Below are 16,652 nucleotides of genomic sequence, written 5' to 3'. Positions count from 1 at the left end.
AGTCTGAGTGTGTGCGTGTGCATGCGTGTGTGTGTGTGTGAGTGTGTGCGCGTGCGTGCATGTAGAGGATGGGAGAGGCCAGCATGGCTGATGTGGTTTTGGGGGTGGTGTTTGTGTAGTTACATAGTATCTCAGTGGAATTTGCGATCCTGCTTGAGCCCCTAGTTCTGGGATTATAGAAACGCACACAGCAGCAGCCTCTGGGGATAGTGTGGCTTCTTTAGGCAGAAAGGCTAGGTGACACTGCTTCTATAAATGTGGCAAAGCTGAAGAGCCGCCTTGGCACCAGGCCCCCCCACAGCCCTCCCTCCCGTGGGCTAGAAGCCTGCTGTCCGTAAAGTGTCCAGGATGTCCACTGGAGCCTGCAAGGCCAGGCTGAGGAGCGTCAGGTGTAAAGGTTAGGGTGCAGAAGTATCTGCCATCCCTGCAGGGGTCTCACAAAGGGAAAAAAAAAAATAACTCCTGGCCTCAGAGTAGGGAGGACATTTTTCAAAATCAGGAAGTAGCTGAACACAGTTGGCCCCCTTGTCTGGCCCGGAAGGCTTCAGGAAGGACTCAGGCTAGACTAGCTCCCCCACCCCACCCCACTCCCCGCCCAGCTCTCACGTTTAGCACTGGAACTCTGGGCCCCACAGGTGTCTCCAGAGCCAAATGATGTCCTGGGGGCTGACTGGATGTACCAGCAGCAGGCCTCGGACAGCGCAGGGGTCCCTGGTACGGTCTGCTGGCCAAGCCGTGAGGAAGCCCGGATGGGCACGGGGCACTAAGCCCAGGGCACGGAAGCAAAAACCAGTGTAGACATCATCAAAGGGGAAAGGTACCACACGGGCTGCTGCCTGCAGCAGCCAGGGAGCCAGGCGTCCTGAGATGACATAGCCACCTCCACCTGCGTAGGCTGGGTAGTCACCTTCAAAGAAGGTCTTCGGCACATAGAAAGGCCTCCCAGGCTTGCGCAGAGGCTTGGCCTTGGTGAAGACCTCGCCCAGGTAGAGGCTTCGCGCCCAGGTGGGTGGCAGAGTCTGCAGGTGCTGCAGCAGGGCAGGGACGTGCACAAAGGCGTCGTCCTGAGCCTGCAGGACAAAACTGACATCGGGGCAGTGGTGGCTCAGCCAGGTCAGCAGCAGCAGGTCTTTGAGCGTCTGGTTGTAGGGAACGTCCAGGAAGTCCCAGAGCAGCAGGTCACCATAGCGCTGGCTCTCCCACGTCACCAGTGATCTTAGGTCAGGACCCCCCATTCCTAGTGGGGACCCCAGCAGGAAGAGCAACCGGGTCTCAGCGACTGCGTTGCCCCAGGTCTCCCTCACAGCCTGTCTCGCCGCGAAGTGTCCCGGCTCTGACTTGACGGCCAGCAACAGATAGGGGACATCCTTATCCGAGCAGCTGGCCACGGGGCTGCCTTCCCCGGCAGGCAGCCACAGTGGAAAGCTTCTACAGGCTGCTGACAGCAAGAAGCGCTGAAGGTCCTTGGGGTACAAGAGGAAGTCCAAGATCGCTGAGGCAGCATCAGCCCCCCAAGTCTGACAGTCCATACTGGGCAGGACTCCCAGTTGACGCTGCTGCTGATTCCAGTAAGCAAGGGACAGTGGGCCAGTCTGACCCAGGCGCGCAGAGAGGTTGGTGGGGAGGGTGGGCTCGGCACTGGATGGTGTAGGGCGGGGCTCGGTGCCCCGGGGTTCAGCCTTGTTAAGCCAGGACTCGGATGTCCACTCAATGTATACTTTGAGGCCCAGGAGTGTGAGCAGTGCTGACAGGCAGAGCTGGCACTTGCGGCAACGCATGACCCGGCCCAGGGAAAGGGCCACCAGTGGGGCTGTAAGAGTCACAAGGAGCCACAGAGGTCTTTAGGGTGCAGGGGGGACCTCCAAAGAGGGCCCAGGCAAGCAGCCTGGGTTTTACCCAGTTCCAGTTACGGTTTCTGAGACCCTGGCCCTAGGCAGGCTGGCCCGCAGTCCCCAACTGTCACCTTATCCTACACTGAAGACCTCCCCACCGTCCAATCTTTCTTTCCCTTTCCTGGAGTCAAGGTGTTGCTCTATTTGCAGTACCGCTCCAATGCCACTCGCCCACTCACGGCCCTTTCCCCTACACTCCAGCCTCTTCAGGAGTCCCAGCTCCCTGGGGAAACTCCTTTTTTCTTTTTTTTACCTTCTTGGAAACCTACCTACCTACCTCCTCCAGCAACCCCGCCCCAGGGCCTGGGGCCCCGGGTACCTCTGGGTCCGGCTTCCGCCAGTTCTGGGGGGTCCTCGGGTCAAAGCCCGGACTCCCTCCTCACAGCAGTGAGTCCTCGGGCTGCCTGCCCAGCCCGCGCTGCGAGTCTGGAGGGGGTGGGAAGGCGGGAGCCGAGGAGGCTGGGAGGGCCCCTGGGGCCGGGAGGAGCCGGGGCGGGGCCCGGGAAGGGGAGGCGACCGGGAGAGGCGCCCTGGCGAGTTGGGGCTGGTTTTCTGGTTGAGACAGCGGGAAAGGTGCAGGGGTGGCCAAAGCCGCCGACGGGGACCCTGCGCGGGCCGGCCCCAAATTGCCAAGAGAAGGGAGGCCAGGGGGCTAGCTAGTTCGAGGCCACGGCCAGGAAGCCTCGTGACTGTGCTGTGAGCGGCGTCGGGCCGGGGTGGGGTGGGGTGTGGAGGATTAAAACCCAGGAGACTTTGGCAGGCTACTACAACAGCAGAGAGGGGGTGAGTCAGGAGAGACCCGCGCAGGTGAAGGGGTCAGAACAGAGCTTAGCAACCCGGGAAAACCCACAGAGGAAAAGAAGGAGCCGGGGTGGGGAGGGTGGCTGGGGGGGGGGCAAGGGGAGTCACACGAGAGCAATAGGAGGTGATGGGGTGAGGTGCACTGCGAGCCTGTACCCCCTCCAACTTGTGCAGCGGTTCCTACCGCCTCCATCCAGACAGAGAGGGGCCCGCCCTGTGATGCTCTGGGTTTTACGCCCCACCCTGGGGGCCGGAGGTTGTCTGACTGTGTTTACATCCCTGCCCTAGGGCCTCTGCTGTTGAGCCTTTGCCAGCTAGTCTAGGGAGGCCAGCAGGTGGGACCTGCCCAGATCTCTAGGGACTAGGTTGGGAGGAAGCCCGCTCCCCACCCGCCAAGCCCCCGGCTGACCCCTTGCAGCCTACCTCGTTTGGAGGGCGGTCCAGATATTAAAGGAACCCAGTGGAGCAGCGCCCGAGTCTGTTATCTGCCCAGCCCCGATTTCCTCCCTCCAAGTTTGAATAATGGAGCCGTGGGAACAGAGGGAGGAAGAGAGCGGGGAGGAAATGGTGACCACTAATGGTAATGGAGTAAGAGCTAGCTAGAGTGGGCAAGGCGGCCCAGGGCCAGGCAGCGCCAAGCCCACCCTGGCCTCGGAGCTTTCCTGGCTCATCTCCCTCCAGGGCACTGAAGGCGGTGCGCCTGGGGCATCCTCCTCCTGGGGCCAGCCGTGCTGGTTGCTGGGAGCAGCCTGGGTTCAACCAGAAGAAAGAAACCACACGGCTGCTGGAACCAGGAGGGCGCGAGAGGAGGCTGTGATGTACACGAACACGGGACCCAAGAATGCAGGGTCAGTGGCAGATCACTCTTGGGGGGGGGGATCGTAGTTTGGGGGCCATAGTCATTATTTGCTCCCAGGCGCAGTTAAAGGCATTTCTAGTTTCCCGGCTTTAACTGCCGGGTACTATTGGGTCCATGTTGCAGTCAGCTAGGCAAACTAGCCAGCCCACCTCTGTGGCGCAGGGTAATTCATCAGAGCTGAAACGCGCATGTGTTTGCCCAAGTAACCTCACCGCACACTCTACACACACTTGCCAGGTCTCAACCTACACAGATTTCAAGTCCTCATCTTTTTTTTTTTTCTTCCCCGTATGGGGAGTTTGCCTGCGTGTGCCTGTGCACCACCTGCATGCCTGGTGCCCGTGAAGGCCAGAAAAGGCGTCTGGTCCCCTGCATGCTGGGGATAAAACCTAGCAAAAGCAGCCGCTGCTCTTAGCCACTGAGCCACCTGCCAGCCCCTCACTTTTTAAAAAACTGTCTTGTGGGGCTGGAGAGATGGCTCAGTGGTTAAGAGCACTGCCTGCTCTTCCAGAGGTCCTGAGTTCAATTCCCAGCAACCACATGGTGGCTCACAACCATCTCTATAATGTAATCTGGTGCCCTCTTGTGCAGATAAAGCACTCATATGCAATAAATAAATCTTTTTTTAAAAACTGTCTTTTTTTGCATTTCCTGTGCTCTTTTTTGTTTCAGCTTCCCTAATGCAGGGATGTTGGTTTTATTGGAAAGTACTGAGTGTTGAAGGCAGGGCCTTGGGCTTGCTGGCAACAAGCTCTCTCTCCTTCTTATCAGCTGGCCCCACTCTGGAGCAAGTGGATCCTAGAGTTTATAGACTTGTTAGCAGTGGAGGACACTCTTGAGTCATGTATGTATGCATGTATGCAAACATGTATATATGTGTCTATGTGCATTTGACATAAGATTTCACACTATGGAGCTCTGGCTATCCTGGAACTTGCTATATAGACACATCTTCCTGCCTCTGCCTCTGGAGAGCTTCCTGGAGTCTTTTGTTTGTTTGTTTGTTTGTTTTGAGACAGGGTCTCTCTGTGTAGTCTTGGCTGTTCTGGACTCACTTTGTAGACCAGGCTGGCCTCGAACTCCCAGAGATCCTCCTGCCTCCAGAGTGCTGGGATTAAGGGCGTGCGCCGCCACCACCTGGCTGCTTTCTGTAATCTTAAGAACACAGGGCTGGAGAGATGTCTCAGTGGTCAAAAGCAATAGTTACTCTTGCAGAGGATCCGGCTTCAATTCCCAGCACCCACATGGCAGCTCAGAATTACCTGTAACTCCAATCCCAGGGGATCCAGTGCCCTCTTCTGGCTACTACAAGTACTGCACATCCAACGCACTTAACATCCGTGCTGTAAAAGTAAATGAATAAATCTTTAAATAATAATGGGCTCTTTTCAAAACCAGGGCCCAGGTGTAGTCCTCACCGGGTGGGTGGCTCAAGCACACTGGCAAAAGAGCCTTAGAGTGGCTGGGGGCAGGGGTCAAGGCCCGAGAATGAGTTTCTGAGGCTATCATGGGAGCTCTGACTTTCTCAGACTGATCACACACAGAACACACACACACCCTGAGCACTCAAGGGTGCCCCCCAAAATCCAAGCAGCCAAACCATCGGTGTAGCCACAGCTGTCAGCACAGCAGCCACGGGCACAGGCAGTTGGCATCTGCCCAATTGTCTGGGATGACCTGCACGCCAGGATTTCTGGCATCCCATTTTTTTTTTTTTTTTTTTTTTTTTTTTTGGTTTTTTGAGACAGGGTCTCTCTGTGTTATCCTTGGCCGTCCTGGACTCACTTTGTAGACCAGGCTGGCCTCGAACTCACTGCGATCCGCCCGCCTCTGCCTCCCGAGTGCGTGGCATCCCATTTTTATGTTTACGGCAAGGAGCTTACTGCCATGCTCATGCCCGAAGACCCAGCCCCCCCAAACCCATCTTGAACTTTTATCCCCACAACTATGGATCTGGTGCCATGTGCATCCAGCTGGGATGAAGAGCCACAAGGAAACATGACCAGGGAAAGTTTAATAAGAAGAGTCACACATTTGAACAGTGTGCCGGTGTCATGAGCGCCGCTGGTAACATGGGTCCCATCACTCGCTCACGGATGAGGGTGCCGGGGAGGCTGCTGACCACCCAGCCATCCGGGAGCGGGGTGCTGGGGAAGCTGGCCCTGCGGCACCCGGGTACCCACACACACTACACTTTACGCTGCCTGCACAGTCCTTACCTTCTGTTTGCACTCTGTCCAGCACCCTCTACTGACAAAGTCTGTCGTGCCAGCTGACAGGAACCTTCTCCCAGCGGCTCATCTCTACTCTCACAGAGCGGGGTGGCGGGGGAACCCCTGCCTTTGAGGGTGCAAGTCAGTAAGCCAACAGACATCGCCATGGGGCTTGGGGTGCTGCTGCTGGTCTTTAATGAATGTGGGCCGAGGATGCTGGCCACCTGCAGCGGGGACCGGCCCTGCACAAGGAACAGTTATCACACGTCAGCCACGGTCCGCTCCCTGTCCACACGTGTTGGGGAATCTTCTCCACAGGGATGAGAAACTATGGAGCTGCACAGCACGGAGGGCTGTCTGCCCCGGCAGCAGTCGCAGGCAGACACAAGGCTATGTCCTGTCAGTCTGGCCAGTCTTCCTCTGGGTTCAACTCCAGTGGAAGCCTGCGTGTGAAAAGACGTCAGACACTCCACAGAGCCCGCAGACCTGACAAGGGCAGGGCCACACTAGGCAGAGAGGGGGCTACACGTGTCCTGGGGCTGCTGGTCTGGCCCCGCCTTCAGACTCTGGGCCCAGTCAGCTCCAAGGACCTCACAATGGGGCAACATCTCTTCCACCAGTATCTGAGTGAGGCCTGGGTGGGACACGGCAGGAAGGTCGGAGATGTCCAGCCTGCGGAGGTTCCTGAGGGGCGAAAAGGACAGACGTGAGAGCGGCATCCTGTGTGTGAGTGTTGGTGTGCTGAGGGTGGATTCTGGCTCTAACTTCAACTGGTGGTTTCTCTTTTTATTCTATGTGTGTATCTGCATGTGTGCTTGCTAAGGGTGGAATCCAGGGCTTCATGGATTCTACTGCTGAGCCACGCCCCAGCCCCTCACTGGGGGATTCTAGGCAGGAGCTCTACCACTGAGCCCCACCCCCAGCCCCTCACTGGGGGATTCTAGGCAGGGGCTCTACCACTGAGCCACACCCCCAGCCCCTCACTGGGGGACTCTAGGCAGGGGCTCTACCACTGAGCCACACCCCAGCCCCTCACTGGGGGATTCTAGGCAGGGGCTCTACCACTGAGCCACACCCCAGCCCCTCACTGGGGGATTCTAGGCAGGAGCTCTACCACTGAGCCACACCCCAGCCCCTCACTGGGGGACTCTAGGCAGGGGCTCTACCACTGAGCCACACCCCAGCCCCTCACTGGAGGATTCTAGGCAGGAGCTCTACCACTGAGCCACACCCCAGCCCCTCACTGGGGGACTCTAGGCAGGAGCTCTACCACTGAGCCACGCCCCCAGCCCCTCACTGGGGGATTCTAGGCAGGGCTCTACCACTGAGCCACACCCCAGCCCCTCACTGGGGGATTCTAGGCAGGGGTCTACCACTGAGCCACATCCCAGCCCCTCCCTGGGGGATTCTAGGCAGGGACTCTACCACTGAGCCACGCCCCCAGCCCCTCACTGGGGGATTCTAGGCAGGGGCTCTACCACTGAGCCACATCCCAGCCCCTCCCTGGGGGATTCTAGGCAGGAGCTCTACCACTGAGCCACGCCCCCAGCCCCTCACTGGGGGATTCTAGGCAGGGGCTCTACCACTGAGCCACATCCCAGCCCCTCCCTGGGGGATTCTAGGCAGGGGCTCTACCACTGAGCCACGCCCCCAGCCCCTCACTGGGGGATTCTAGGCAGGGGCTCTACCACTGAGCCACACCCCCAGCCCCTCACTGGGGGATTCTAGGCAGGGGCTCTACCACTGAGCCACACCCCAGCCCCTCACTGGGGGATTCTAGGCAGGGGCTCTACCACTGAGCCACACCCCACAGCCCCTCACTGGGGGATTCTAGGCAGGGGCTCTACCACTGAGCCACGCCCCCAGCCCCTCACTGGGGGATTCTAGGCAGGGGCTCTACCACTGAGCCACACCCCCAGCCCCTCACTGGGGGATTCTAGGCAGGGGCTCTACCACTGAGCCACATCCCAGCCCCTCACTGGGGGATTCTAGGCAGGGGCTCTACCACTGAGCCACGCCCCCAGCCCCTCACTGGGGGATTCTAGGCAGGGGCTTTACCACTGAGTCACACCCCAGCCCCTCACTGGGGGATTCTAGGCAGGGGCTCTACCACTGAGCCACACCCCCAGCCCCTCACTGAGGGATTCTAGGCAGGGGCTCTACCACTGAGCCACGCCCCAGCCCCTCACTGAGGGATTCTAGGCAGGGGCTCTACCACTGAGCCACATCCCAGCCCCTCACTGGGGGATTCTAGGCAGGGGCTCTACCACTGAGCCACGCCCCAGCCCCTCACTGGGGGATTCTAGGCAGGGGCTCTACCACTGAGCCACGCCCCAGCCCCTCACTGGGGGATTCTAGGCAGGGGCTCTACCACTGAGCCACATCCCAGCCCCTCACTGGGGGATTCTAGGCAGGGGCTCTACCACTGAGCCATGCCCCAGCCCCTCACTGGGGGATTCTAGGCAGGGGCTCTACCACTGAGCCACGCCCCCAGCCCCTCCCTGGGGGATCCTAGGCAGGGGCTCTACCACTGAGCCACGCCCCCAGCCCCTCACTGGGGGATTCTAGGCAGGGGCTCTACCACTGAGCCACACCCCCAGCCCCTCACTGGGGGATTCTAGGCAGGGGCTCTACCACTGAGCCACACCCCCAGCCCCTCACTGGGGGATTCTAGGCAGGGGCTCAACCACTGAGCCACGCCCCCAGCCCCTCACTGGGGGATTCTAGGCAGGGGCTCTACCACTGAGCCACATCCCAGCTCCTCACTGGGGGATTCTAGGCAGGGGCTCTATCACTGAGCCACACCCCAGCCCCTCCCTGGGGGATTCTAGGCAGGGGCTCTACCACTGAGCCATACCCCCAGCCCCTCACTGGGGGACACTAGGCAGGGGCTCTACCACTGAGCCACACCCCCAGCCCCTCACTGGGGGATTCTAGGCAGGGGCTCTACCACTGAGCCATGCCCCAGCCCCTCACTAGGGGATTCTAGGCAGGGGCTCTACCACTGAGCCACGCCCCAGCCCCTCACTGGGGGATTCTAGGCAGGGGCTCTACCACTGAGCCACACCCCCAGCCCCTCACTGGGGATTCTAGGCAGGGGCTCTACCACTGAGCCACACCCCCAGCCCCTCATTGGGGGACTCTAGGCAGGGGCTCTACCACTGAGCCACACCCCCAGCCCCTCACTGGGGGACTCTAGGCAGGAGCTCTACCACTGAGCCACACCCCCAGCCCCTCACTGGGGGACTCTAGGCAGGAGCTCTACCACTGAGCCATACCCCCAGCCCCTCACTGGAGGACTCTAGGCAGGGGCTCTATCACTGAGCCACACCCCAGCCCCTCACTGGGGGATTCTAGGCAGGGGCTCTACCACTGAGCCACGCCCCCAGCCCCTCACTGGGGGATTCTAGGCAGGGGCTCTACCACTGAGCCACACCCTCAGCCCCTCACTGGGGGATTCTAGGCAGGGGCTCTACCACTGAGCCACACCCCCAGCCCCTCACTGGGGGATTCTAGGCAGGGGCTCTACCACTGAGCCATACCCCCAGCCCCTCACTGGGGGACTCTAGGCAGGAGCTCTACCACTGAGCCACACCCCCAGCCCCTCACTGGGGGACTCTAGGCAGGAGCTCTACCACTGAGCCATACCCCCAGCCCCTCACTGGGGGACTCTAGGCAGGAGCTCTACCACTGAGCCACGCCCCCAGCCCCTCACTGGGGGATTCTAGGCAGGGGCTCTACCACTGAGCCACACCCTCAGCCCCTCACTGGGGGATTCTAGGCAGGGGCTCTACCACTGAGCCACGCCCCCAGCCCCTCACTGGGGGATTCTAGGCAGGGGCTCTACCACTGAGTCACACCCCAGCCCCTCACTGGGGGATTCTAGGCAGGGGCTCTACCACTGAGTCACACCCCTGGCTCTCTAGTAAAACTTCACAGCTATCTAAGTATGAAAAATTCACTGCTAACTATAAATATTTTCTTTGGCTTCTACTCTCCTACAACAGTGAGACTACCATGGAGTTTCCATCCATATATAAAGGAAGCAAAGGCAGGAGTCAGTTCGTCCTTCTGAAGACCTGGACTGCTCAGTTGTCATCACCTACCACAGGCACTATCATGACAGAGAGGGTACAGGCCGATGGCTAGGAGCACCTAGGGTCCCCTCCTGACTCTGCTGCGTCACGGGATGGAAGATCTTACTGGAGGTGGTGGAGGCAGGCAAGGCCCCGTTCCGAGACCTGGGGGCACCCGGCCAGCGAGAGCTCCTGCAGTGAGCCAGCCAGCACGTGGAGGCGGCTAAGGCACCAGTCATCCACGTAGGGGCAGCGTTTCAGTGACAGGGAGCGCAGCTCTTTCAGGGGCACTGCTGGATGAGAAAGCATGTGGCACTGGGGACTTTCTGGAGTCCAACACCGAAGGGAACCCACCCGTCCCGGGCCACTCACGGAGGTTACTCATGCCCTGGTAGTTGATGGCACAGCCGCTGGCATCCACGGCCTCCACAGGGACGTCCTGGAACTTCGGGAGCTCGGCAAGAAAATGGCCATGCTCATTTGGCCGGATCCACTCCTGGTCCTGAAACCTAGAGTGGGAGGTGGGGTGAGTGCCACTGCCTGGCTGCCCACGCGCGGGGCTACCTGGCTGTGGCAGTGTTCTCTTTCACACAGGGCACTGGAAGCCCCAGATACTGCTCAGCCTTAGAGGGACGAGCTGAGGTGAACATGGCTGCATGCCTGAGTGCCCAACGCTTGGGGGGCTGAGGCAGGAGCACTGGGAATTCAGGGCCAGCAAGGGCTTCAGAGTGAGACCCTGCTAACAACCTCCGCCCCCGGAACCAAAACACACACACACACACACACACACACACACACACACACACACACAGAAATGCATGAGTTCTTGCTGAAGGTATTTTCAGACAGACAGACATTTCATCTTAAGGGAGGTGGCAAAGTGCTCAAACTAGGTAGGAAGAGTAGAAAAGGCCTACAGAAACTGTGTAGTTTTTCCAGAAAGAGGAAAAGATGACAACCAGGGGCTGACGAGGAGATGGCTTAGAGGATCAAACTGCCTGCTGCCAAGGCTGACAGCCAGTCAGTTCCTCAGGGTGCCCACGGTAGGAGGGGAGAAATAACTCCTTCAAGCTGTCCTCTGACCTCCGCCCGTGGCAAAAGCACACCCCCATCCACTAAATAAATAAATGTTAAATATATATATTAGGGGGAAAAAAAGGAAGGAAGGAAAAAAAGGAGCATAAAGAAACACTATTTTCTTTTTGTGTGTGTGTGAGAGAGTCTTGTATCTTGCTGTGTAGCTCAGGCTGGCCCAGAATTTAGAAGGCTAGAATTGCTAGGCTCGCAAGGCAGGGCCAGGATGCCCAGCTAGGGGACACACTTGACCGGCCTGCCTCTGCCTCCTGGTACACTGGGATCGCAGGAGCATGCCACCACCTGGCAGAAAAACACTCCTCCCCCCCTTGGTTTTTCATGACAAGGTTTCTCTGTGTAGACCTGGTTGTCTTGGAACTTACTCTGTAGAGCAGGCTGGCCTCCAACTCACAGAGATCTGCCTGGCTCTGCCTCCCGAGTGCTGGGATTAAAGGTGTGCACCACAGTTGGGCAGTGGTGGCGCTCGCCTTTAATCCCAGTACCTGGGAGGCAGAGGCAGGTGGATTACTGTGACTTTGAGGCCAGCCTGGTCCACAAAGTGAGTCTAGAACATCCAAGGCTACACAGAGAAACCCTGTCTCGAAAAACAAAACAAAACAAAAGCGTAGCTGAGAGCCAGGCTTAGCAAGTGACCCAGCTGCCTAGCATCCCCAAGCGCTGGGCTGCTAGGCCTTATGACAACTGTTTAGACTGTGAAATCCCAGTGTTTAAAGCAAACCCTGTAGCTAGCAATGCTGCATATATTTTATTTATTTATGGCATTTTGGAGATAGGGTTACAGTATATAGCTCCGGCTGTCTTGGAACTTAGTATGTAGATCAGGCTGGCCACGAACTCACAAAGATCCACTTGCCTCCTGAGTGCTGGGATTAAAGGTATGCACCAACATGCCCAGCTGTATATACTTTTTTAAAAAAATTTTTTTTTAAAGAGGGGGGGTGTCTTAAGATGTAGCCACAACTTGCCTAGAACTCAGAGAGCTACCTGCCTCTGGCCCCATGTGCTGGGATTAAAGGGCTGGTGTTAATTTAAAATGTGTGTGTACAACCGTGTGACGGAGGCAGAGGCAGGTGGATCGATGTGAGTTCGAGGCCAGCCTGGTCCACAGAGTGAGTCCAGGACAACCAAGGCTACACAGAGAGACCCTGTCTTGGAAACAAAACCTCAAACAAACAAACTGCATGTGTGTGTGTGTGTATTTTCTTGGTACGTGTGTACAAGTGTGCATGCACGGAAGTGCATGCAAGCCAGTGGCTGATGTCGGGTGTCTTCCTCAGTTGCTTTCCCGCTGTGTGTTTTCAGACAGGACTGTTCACTGAACCCACAGCTTGCCAGGCTGGCTAGGCCGGCTGGCTAGCCAGAGCGCCTCAGGGATCAGCCTGTTTTGACCTGCTTGGCTCTGGGTACTATTTCCTTTTATGCGTGACGAACTGAAGTCTAGTAACAAGGCCCCTCATGCAGCCATTGGACAGTAGAGACGCTCTGCCCTGCCCCCACAGCCCGTCACCACTGCTGTCTTGTCGAGGCGTACTTCACGGCACCTCCTTGCTTCAGGACAAAGAGAGCACCTGCGACATATGGGCCGTATTTCTTCTCGATGGCGGTGAAGTGTCTGTGGAGAAAAATGAGAGCAAAAGTGAAATCTGGGACCTCTGGGCTGTGTGCCAGTTCACGGGGCGCCCAGCCCGGCTGCGTGTGTGCGTGCATGGTAAATGCTGCGCCCTGGCGTGACAGTGGCCGTCAAAGTGGACAAGTGTCTTTAAGGAACTAACTGGCAGAGAGACATAGATAACAAAGTGAGAAGTCAAATTACAGAGTGCCAGTTCTGAGAGGAGGAAAAATCGGGGGTAGCCTGACTGTGGAGACCCATTTAGAGGTGCTGTTGTTAAGTCACTTCTGGGCCACGTGTGGCACACAGAGCGGGCAGGAGCGGGCAGACCAGGAGCTCAAGGCCCTCCAGCCTGAACTACATGAGAGCCTCTCTCAAAAACCAACCAGCCAACCTACCAAAAACCTGGGGAGGCTGGAGCTGGCTCAGCGGAGCTGAAGGCACTTTCTGCGCTCTCAGAGTATCGGCTCTGATCCCCAGCACCCACATCCGGTGGCTCACAGTGGCCTGTAATCCCAGCTCCAGAGGCTCAACAGATTGGGACAGGGAACAAGGTAAGAAGCAAGAAGTCAGAGAATAGCTCCTCCCCTTGGCCTTGCAGGAAGTGTGTCATTGGGAGTGGGCTTTGAGGTTTCAAAAGCCCATCTCTCTCTCTCTCTCTCTCTCTCTCTCTCTCTCTCTCTCTCTCTCTCTCACTTGTGGGTCTGAGCTACTGTACCAATGCCATGCCACCTGGCTGTCATGCTCCACCAAGACGGTCCTGGACTAACCTTCTGAACTGTAAGCAAGCGCCTGTTTAAATGGCTTCTTTTGCCAGGTGTGGTGGCGCACGCCTTTAATCCCAGCACTTGGGAGGCAGGGGCTGGCGGATCACTGTGAGTTCGAGGCCAGCCTGGTCTACAAAGCGAGTCCAGGATAGCCAAGGCTACACAGAGAAACTCTGCCTCGGGTGGGGGGGGGGGAGGGTTCCCTTGGCCTTGGTGTCTCCTTACAGCAATAGAACAGTGACTATAAAACGAAAGGTCTCAGGGGAGGCCACACCCAGTGAAGCAGTGGGAACTGACACTGAGAACCCTTTAGCACTGACAGACTAGATTGAAGGCAGAGAGAAACCAAAGAAGTTGCCTGAAAACTCACCCTTAGAAACTGGGTGGCACTCATTCTTTGGATGGGGCCAACTTTCTTTTAAACTGGGCGGTGGTGGCACACGCCTTTAATCCCAGCACTCGGGAGGCAGAGGCAGGGGGATCGCTGTGAGTTCGAGGCCAGCCTGGGATACAAAGTGAGTCCAGGACAGCCAAGGCTACACAGAGAGACTCTGTCTTGAAAAACCAAAAAAAAAAAAAAAAAAAATAGTAATAATAATTAATAAATAAATAAATAAAATTCTTTTAAAAGGGAGCCATGAGCGATTTGTGTTTTAGCCACGCATGTCTAAGAAGCCAGTCTAACCCCACTCCCTCCCCTCTGCCTCCCCCTCCCCCCCCATGGCAGTGGACGTGCCTATGAGCAGAGTCTTAGAGAAGGGGCCGGCGATGAAGACGTGAGCTGGAAATGCTGACAGTGGAAACCACGGGCAGGCCTGGGACTGTCGAGAGCAGGAAGGAGCTGGGGCTCTGGCTAGTGGGGTCCCCCTGGGGCGCGGGGGCGGGGCACTGGGGGGCGGGGCACTGGGGGGCGGGGCACTGGGGGGCGGGGGGGCGGGGCACTGGGGGGTGCAGGGGGGCACTGGGGGGGGTGTTGTCAGCTAGAGGTTCTCACCGATTCTCCTGGTTCACTTTTGATATCTGTTTCTGGAGCCAGTACTCTCTCAGAGTCTGGACGTCTTGGAAGTGGTCTGTGAGGAACTGTAACAGCGTCCTCCTTTTCTCCCGGCTGCTGCCTGGGGTCACGGACTCGCGCGCGCTATGGATGCCGCGTTCTTGGGCCACCAGGCGCAGGAACTGAGAAGGAGAGGGAAGGGACTGAGACTGAGCCTGGAGCTGGAGTCCACCCCAATTTATTTTTTATTTATTCTTTTATTTTTGGTTTTTCGAGACAGGGTTTCTCTAGTCTTGGCCTCGCACTGTAGACCAGGCTGGCCTTGAACTCACAGGGATCCACCTGCCTCTGCCTCCCGAGTGCTGGGATTATAGGCGTGCGCCACCACCGCCCGGATTCACCCCAACTCTTACACCGCGCCTTTTCATCTCGCCCGGTGCTTCCTGAGTCTGGTAAAACTCCCCAATGGTGGGGTGTAGCTCAGGGCTAGAGCCCCTGTTTAAACACGCGTAAGGCCCTGTGCTCAATCCCCATTATGTCTACTTCCTCAATCCTTACCTTTGGGATTTGAAACATTTCTCCAAATCCTTCCATTTACCAACCAGAAATTCTTCCCTTTAGGCAGCCAGTCTTCATTTTCTCAAGCTTTTCTAATTTCCCACCAATTCCTTATTCCCCCCCACCAAACTCCCATTATTCCTTAATTTCTCACTAATCCAGTTTTTTTTTTGGAGGGGGGGCGGCCGGGGGCAGGGGAGATACGTGTACGTGTGTATTCATGTGTATGCTTATTCAAACGTGTGGGCGACGATGCACGCAGGTGGCTGCTCATGGGGGCCAGAGGTCAAGGCCAGGGGTCTTCCTCAGTCGCCCTTTACTTTATACGTCGAGGCACGGTCTCTCACTTGTACCTGGGGCGCCCCAACTCCGCTAGTCCAGCGGGTCAGTTGGCTTGGGCTGGGGTCGCAGGTGAGCCGATCTGCCTGGCGCCCGCGCTTTAACAACAACCGGCCGTTTGCCCAGGCTAGCCTCTGCCACCCAGGCTAGCCTCTGCCACCCAGGCTAGCCTCTGCCACCCAGGCTAGCCTCTGGGCCACCCAGGCTAGCCTCTGCCACCCAGGCTAGCCTCTGCCACCCAGGCTAGCCTCTGGGCCACCCAGGCTAGCCTCTGCCACCCAGGCTAGCCTCTGCCACCCAGGCTAGCCTCTGCCACCCAGGCTAGCCTCTGCCACCCAGGCTAGCCTCTGCCACCCAGGCTAGCCTCTGCCACGTTCTCCTGCACGACTCACGTCTTGGCTGCTGTTCCCCTCACCTTGCCCTTGTAACCGTTCTCTTTAGGGCTGGGGATGGAGCCCCAAAGCCGTGAGTGTAAACGAAGTACCAGACCACTAATTCCATCCCCCAACTCAGCGAGGCCCTGCGCCCTCCCCTCAGGCTCTTCCCCGGGGCTCCATACTAACTACCTTCTTGGCGGCTCCCGCCTGCACACCACGTCCTCGGACCTCCCGTTAAGGCTTACTTCCCAGGATGAGACGTCCTACTCCCCCTAATGGCTAGTCCACCCGCACTCCGCGTTGGCTTCTCTACCAAGCCTCCGCCCAGGCTTTTGCTTCCCCTGGAGGCTGACAGAGATCTCGAGAGCGGAGCTGCCAAGCGAACTATGTAATTCGGGGAGGGGGGGGGGGCTCCTGGCGCTGTAAGTCACCTACCGCCCTGGGCGCCGCCATCTTGCCGGAGAGCGTAGCAGAAGGGGCGGGGCTTTCCCCTTCAGCACGTGGTTCAGACAGGACCGGCTTCTCTTGTGGCCACGCCCCTCTTCTTCTTTTTTTTTAAACCGGGAGGAGCCAGTCTTCCCGTTAGAGACCTTCCTTTCCTGGCGCGGTCGCAATTCTCTGTCGTTTAGAGCCGAATCAGTACAGCTGGAAGGCTGCATTATTATTATTATTATTTTAATTTTTAAATTTTTTTTGTGTGTATATACGCACAATGCTTTGGCGCAGGTATAGAGATGAGCGGAACTTGGCCCAGGATGCGAACTCAGATCCCCTGGCTCTTTGGCCCTATTATTAGATTTAAATTTTTTATTTTACCCGTGTGTCTGCACCACGTGTGTGCTATGACTCGTAGATCAGAAGAGGACTTTAGATCTCTGGTATTGGTGCTGGGAATTTAATCCAGGTCTTCTGGATGAGCGCCCTGCCCCCTCCCCGTGTTAGACTACAGTGGAAACGGCTGACGTCAGTCTGGAGTTCAAATCTAGGCTAGTTATTTATTCAGCCACGCCTCCTTTGCTCCCAGTCTGCCTCCTGTACACCTTTGGCCTCATCCTCCCCACTTTTCCGAGGA

General features: G+C 57.5%; 2 protein-coding genes across 5 annotated transcripts; both read right to left on the bottom strand.

Moving 5' to 3' along the window:
• Positions 1-100: 100 nt before the first annotated feature.
• B3GNT8 (UDP-GlcNAc:betaGal beta-1,3-N-acetylglucosaminyltransferase 8) lies at positions 101-5,261 on the bottom strand. 3 transcript variants are annotated; one of them, XM_084771664.1, is made up of 2 exons: positions 4,815-5,261; positions 101-1,810 (listed from the first exon to the last, which is right to left on the bottom strand). In XM_084771664.1, the coding sequence occupies exon 2, from the start codon at positions 1,776-1,778 to the stop codon at positions 609-611; it is 1,170 nt and encodes a 389-aa protein (XP_084627790.1). In that variant the 5' UTR covers positions 1,779-1,810; positions 4,815-5,261; the 3' UTR covers positions 101-608. The 3 variants fall into 3 exon arrangements, with proteins under 3 accessions (XP_084627790.1, XP_084627789.1, XP_084627788.1); XM_084771663.1 differs by lacking the exon at positions 4,815-5,261 and adding an exon at positions 3,117-4,805; XM_084771662.1 differs by lacking the exon at positions 4,815-5,261 and adding an exon at positions 2,170-2,609.
• Positions 5,262-5,547: 286 nt separating this feature from the next.
• Positions 5,548-16,149, bottom strand: DMAC2 (distal membrane arm assembly component 2). Of its 2 annotated transcripts, none has more exons than XM_084770909.1 (6): positions 16,016-16,149; positions 14,307-14,488; positions 12,468-12,548; positions 10,214-10,350; positions 9,969-10,134; positions 5,548-6,449 (listed from the first exon to the last, which is right to left on the bottom strand). In XM_084770909.1, the coding sequence occupies exons 1-6, from the start codon at positions 16,031-16,033 to the stop codon at positions 6,272-6,274; spliced, it is 762 nt and encodes a 253-aa protein (XP_084627035.1). In that variant the 5' UTR covers positions 16,034-16,149; the 3' UTR covers positions 5,548-6,271. The 2 variants fall into 2 exon arrangements, with proteins under 2 accessions (XP_084627035.1, XP_084627036.1); XM_084770910.1 differs by having other exon boundaries at positions 9,969-10,131.
• Between the last annotated feature and the right edge of the window lie 503 nt (positions 16,150-16,652).

The sequence above is a fragment of the Acomys minous genome, assembly GCF_964271855.1.
Source record: "Acomys minous genome assembly, chromosome: 20".
Classification (NCBI taxonomy): Eukaryota; Metazoa; Chordata; class Mammalia; order Rodentia; family Muridae; genus Acomys; species Acomys minous.
Note: the sequence above shows the minus strand (reverse complement) of the source record. Positions and strands in the feature narration are given on the sequence as shown.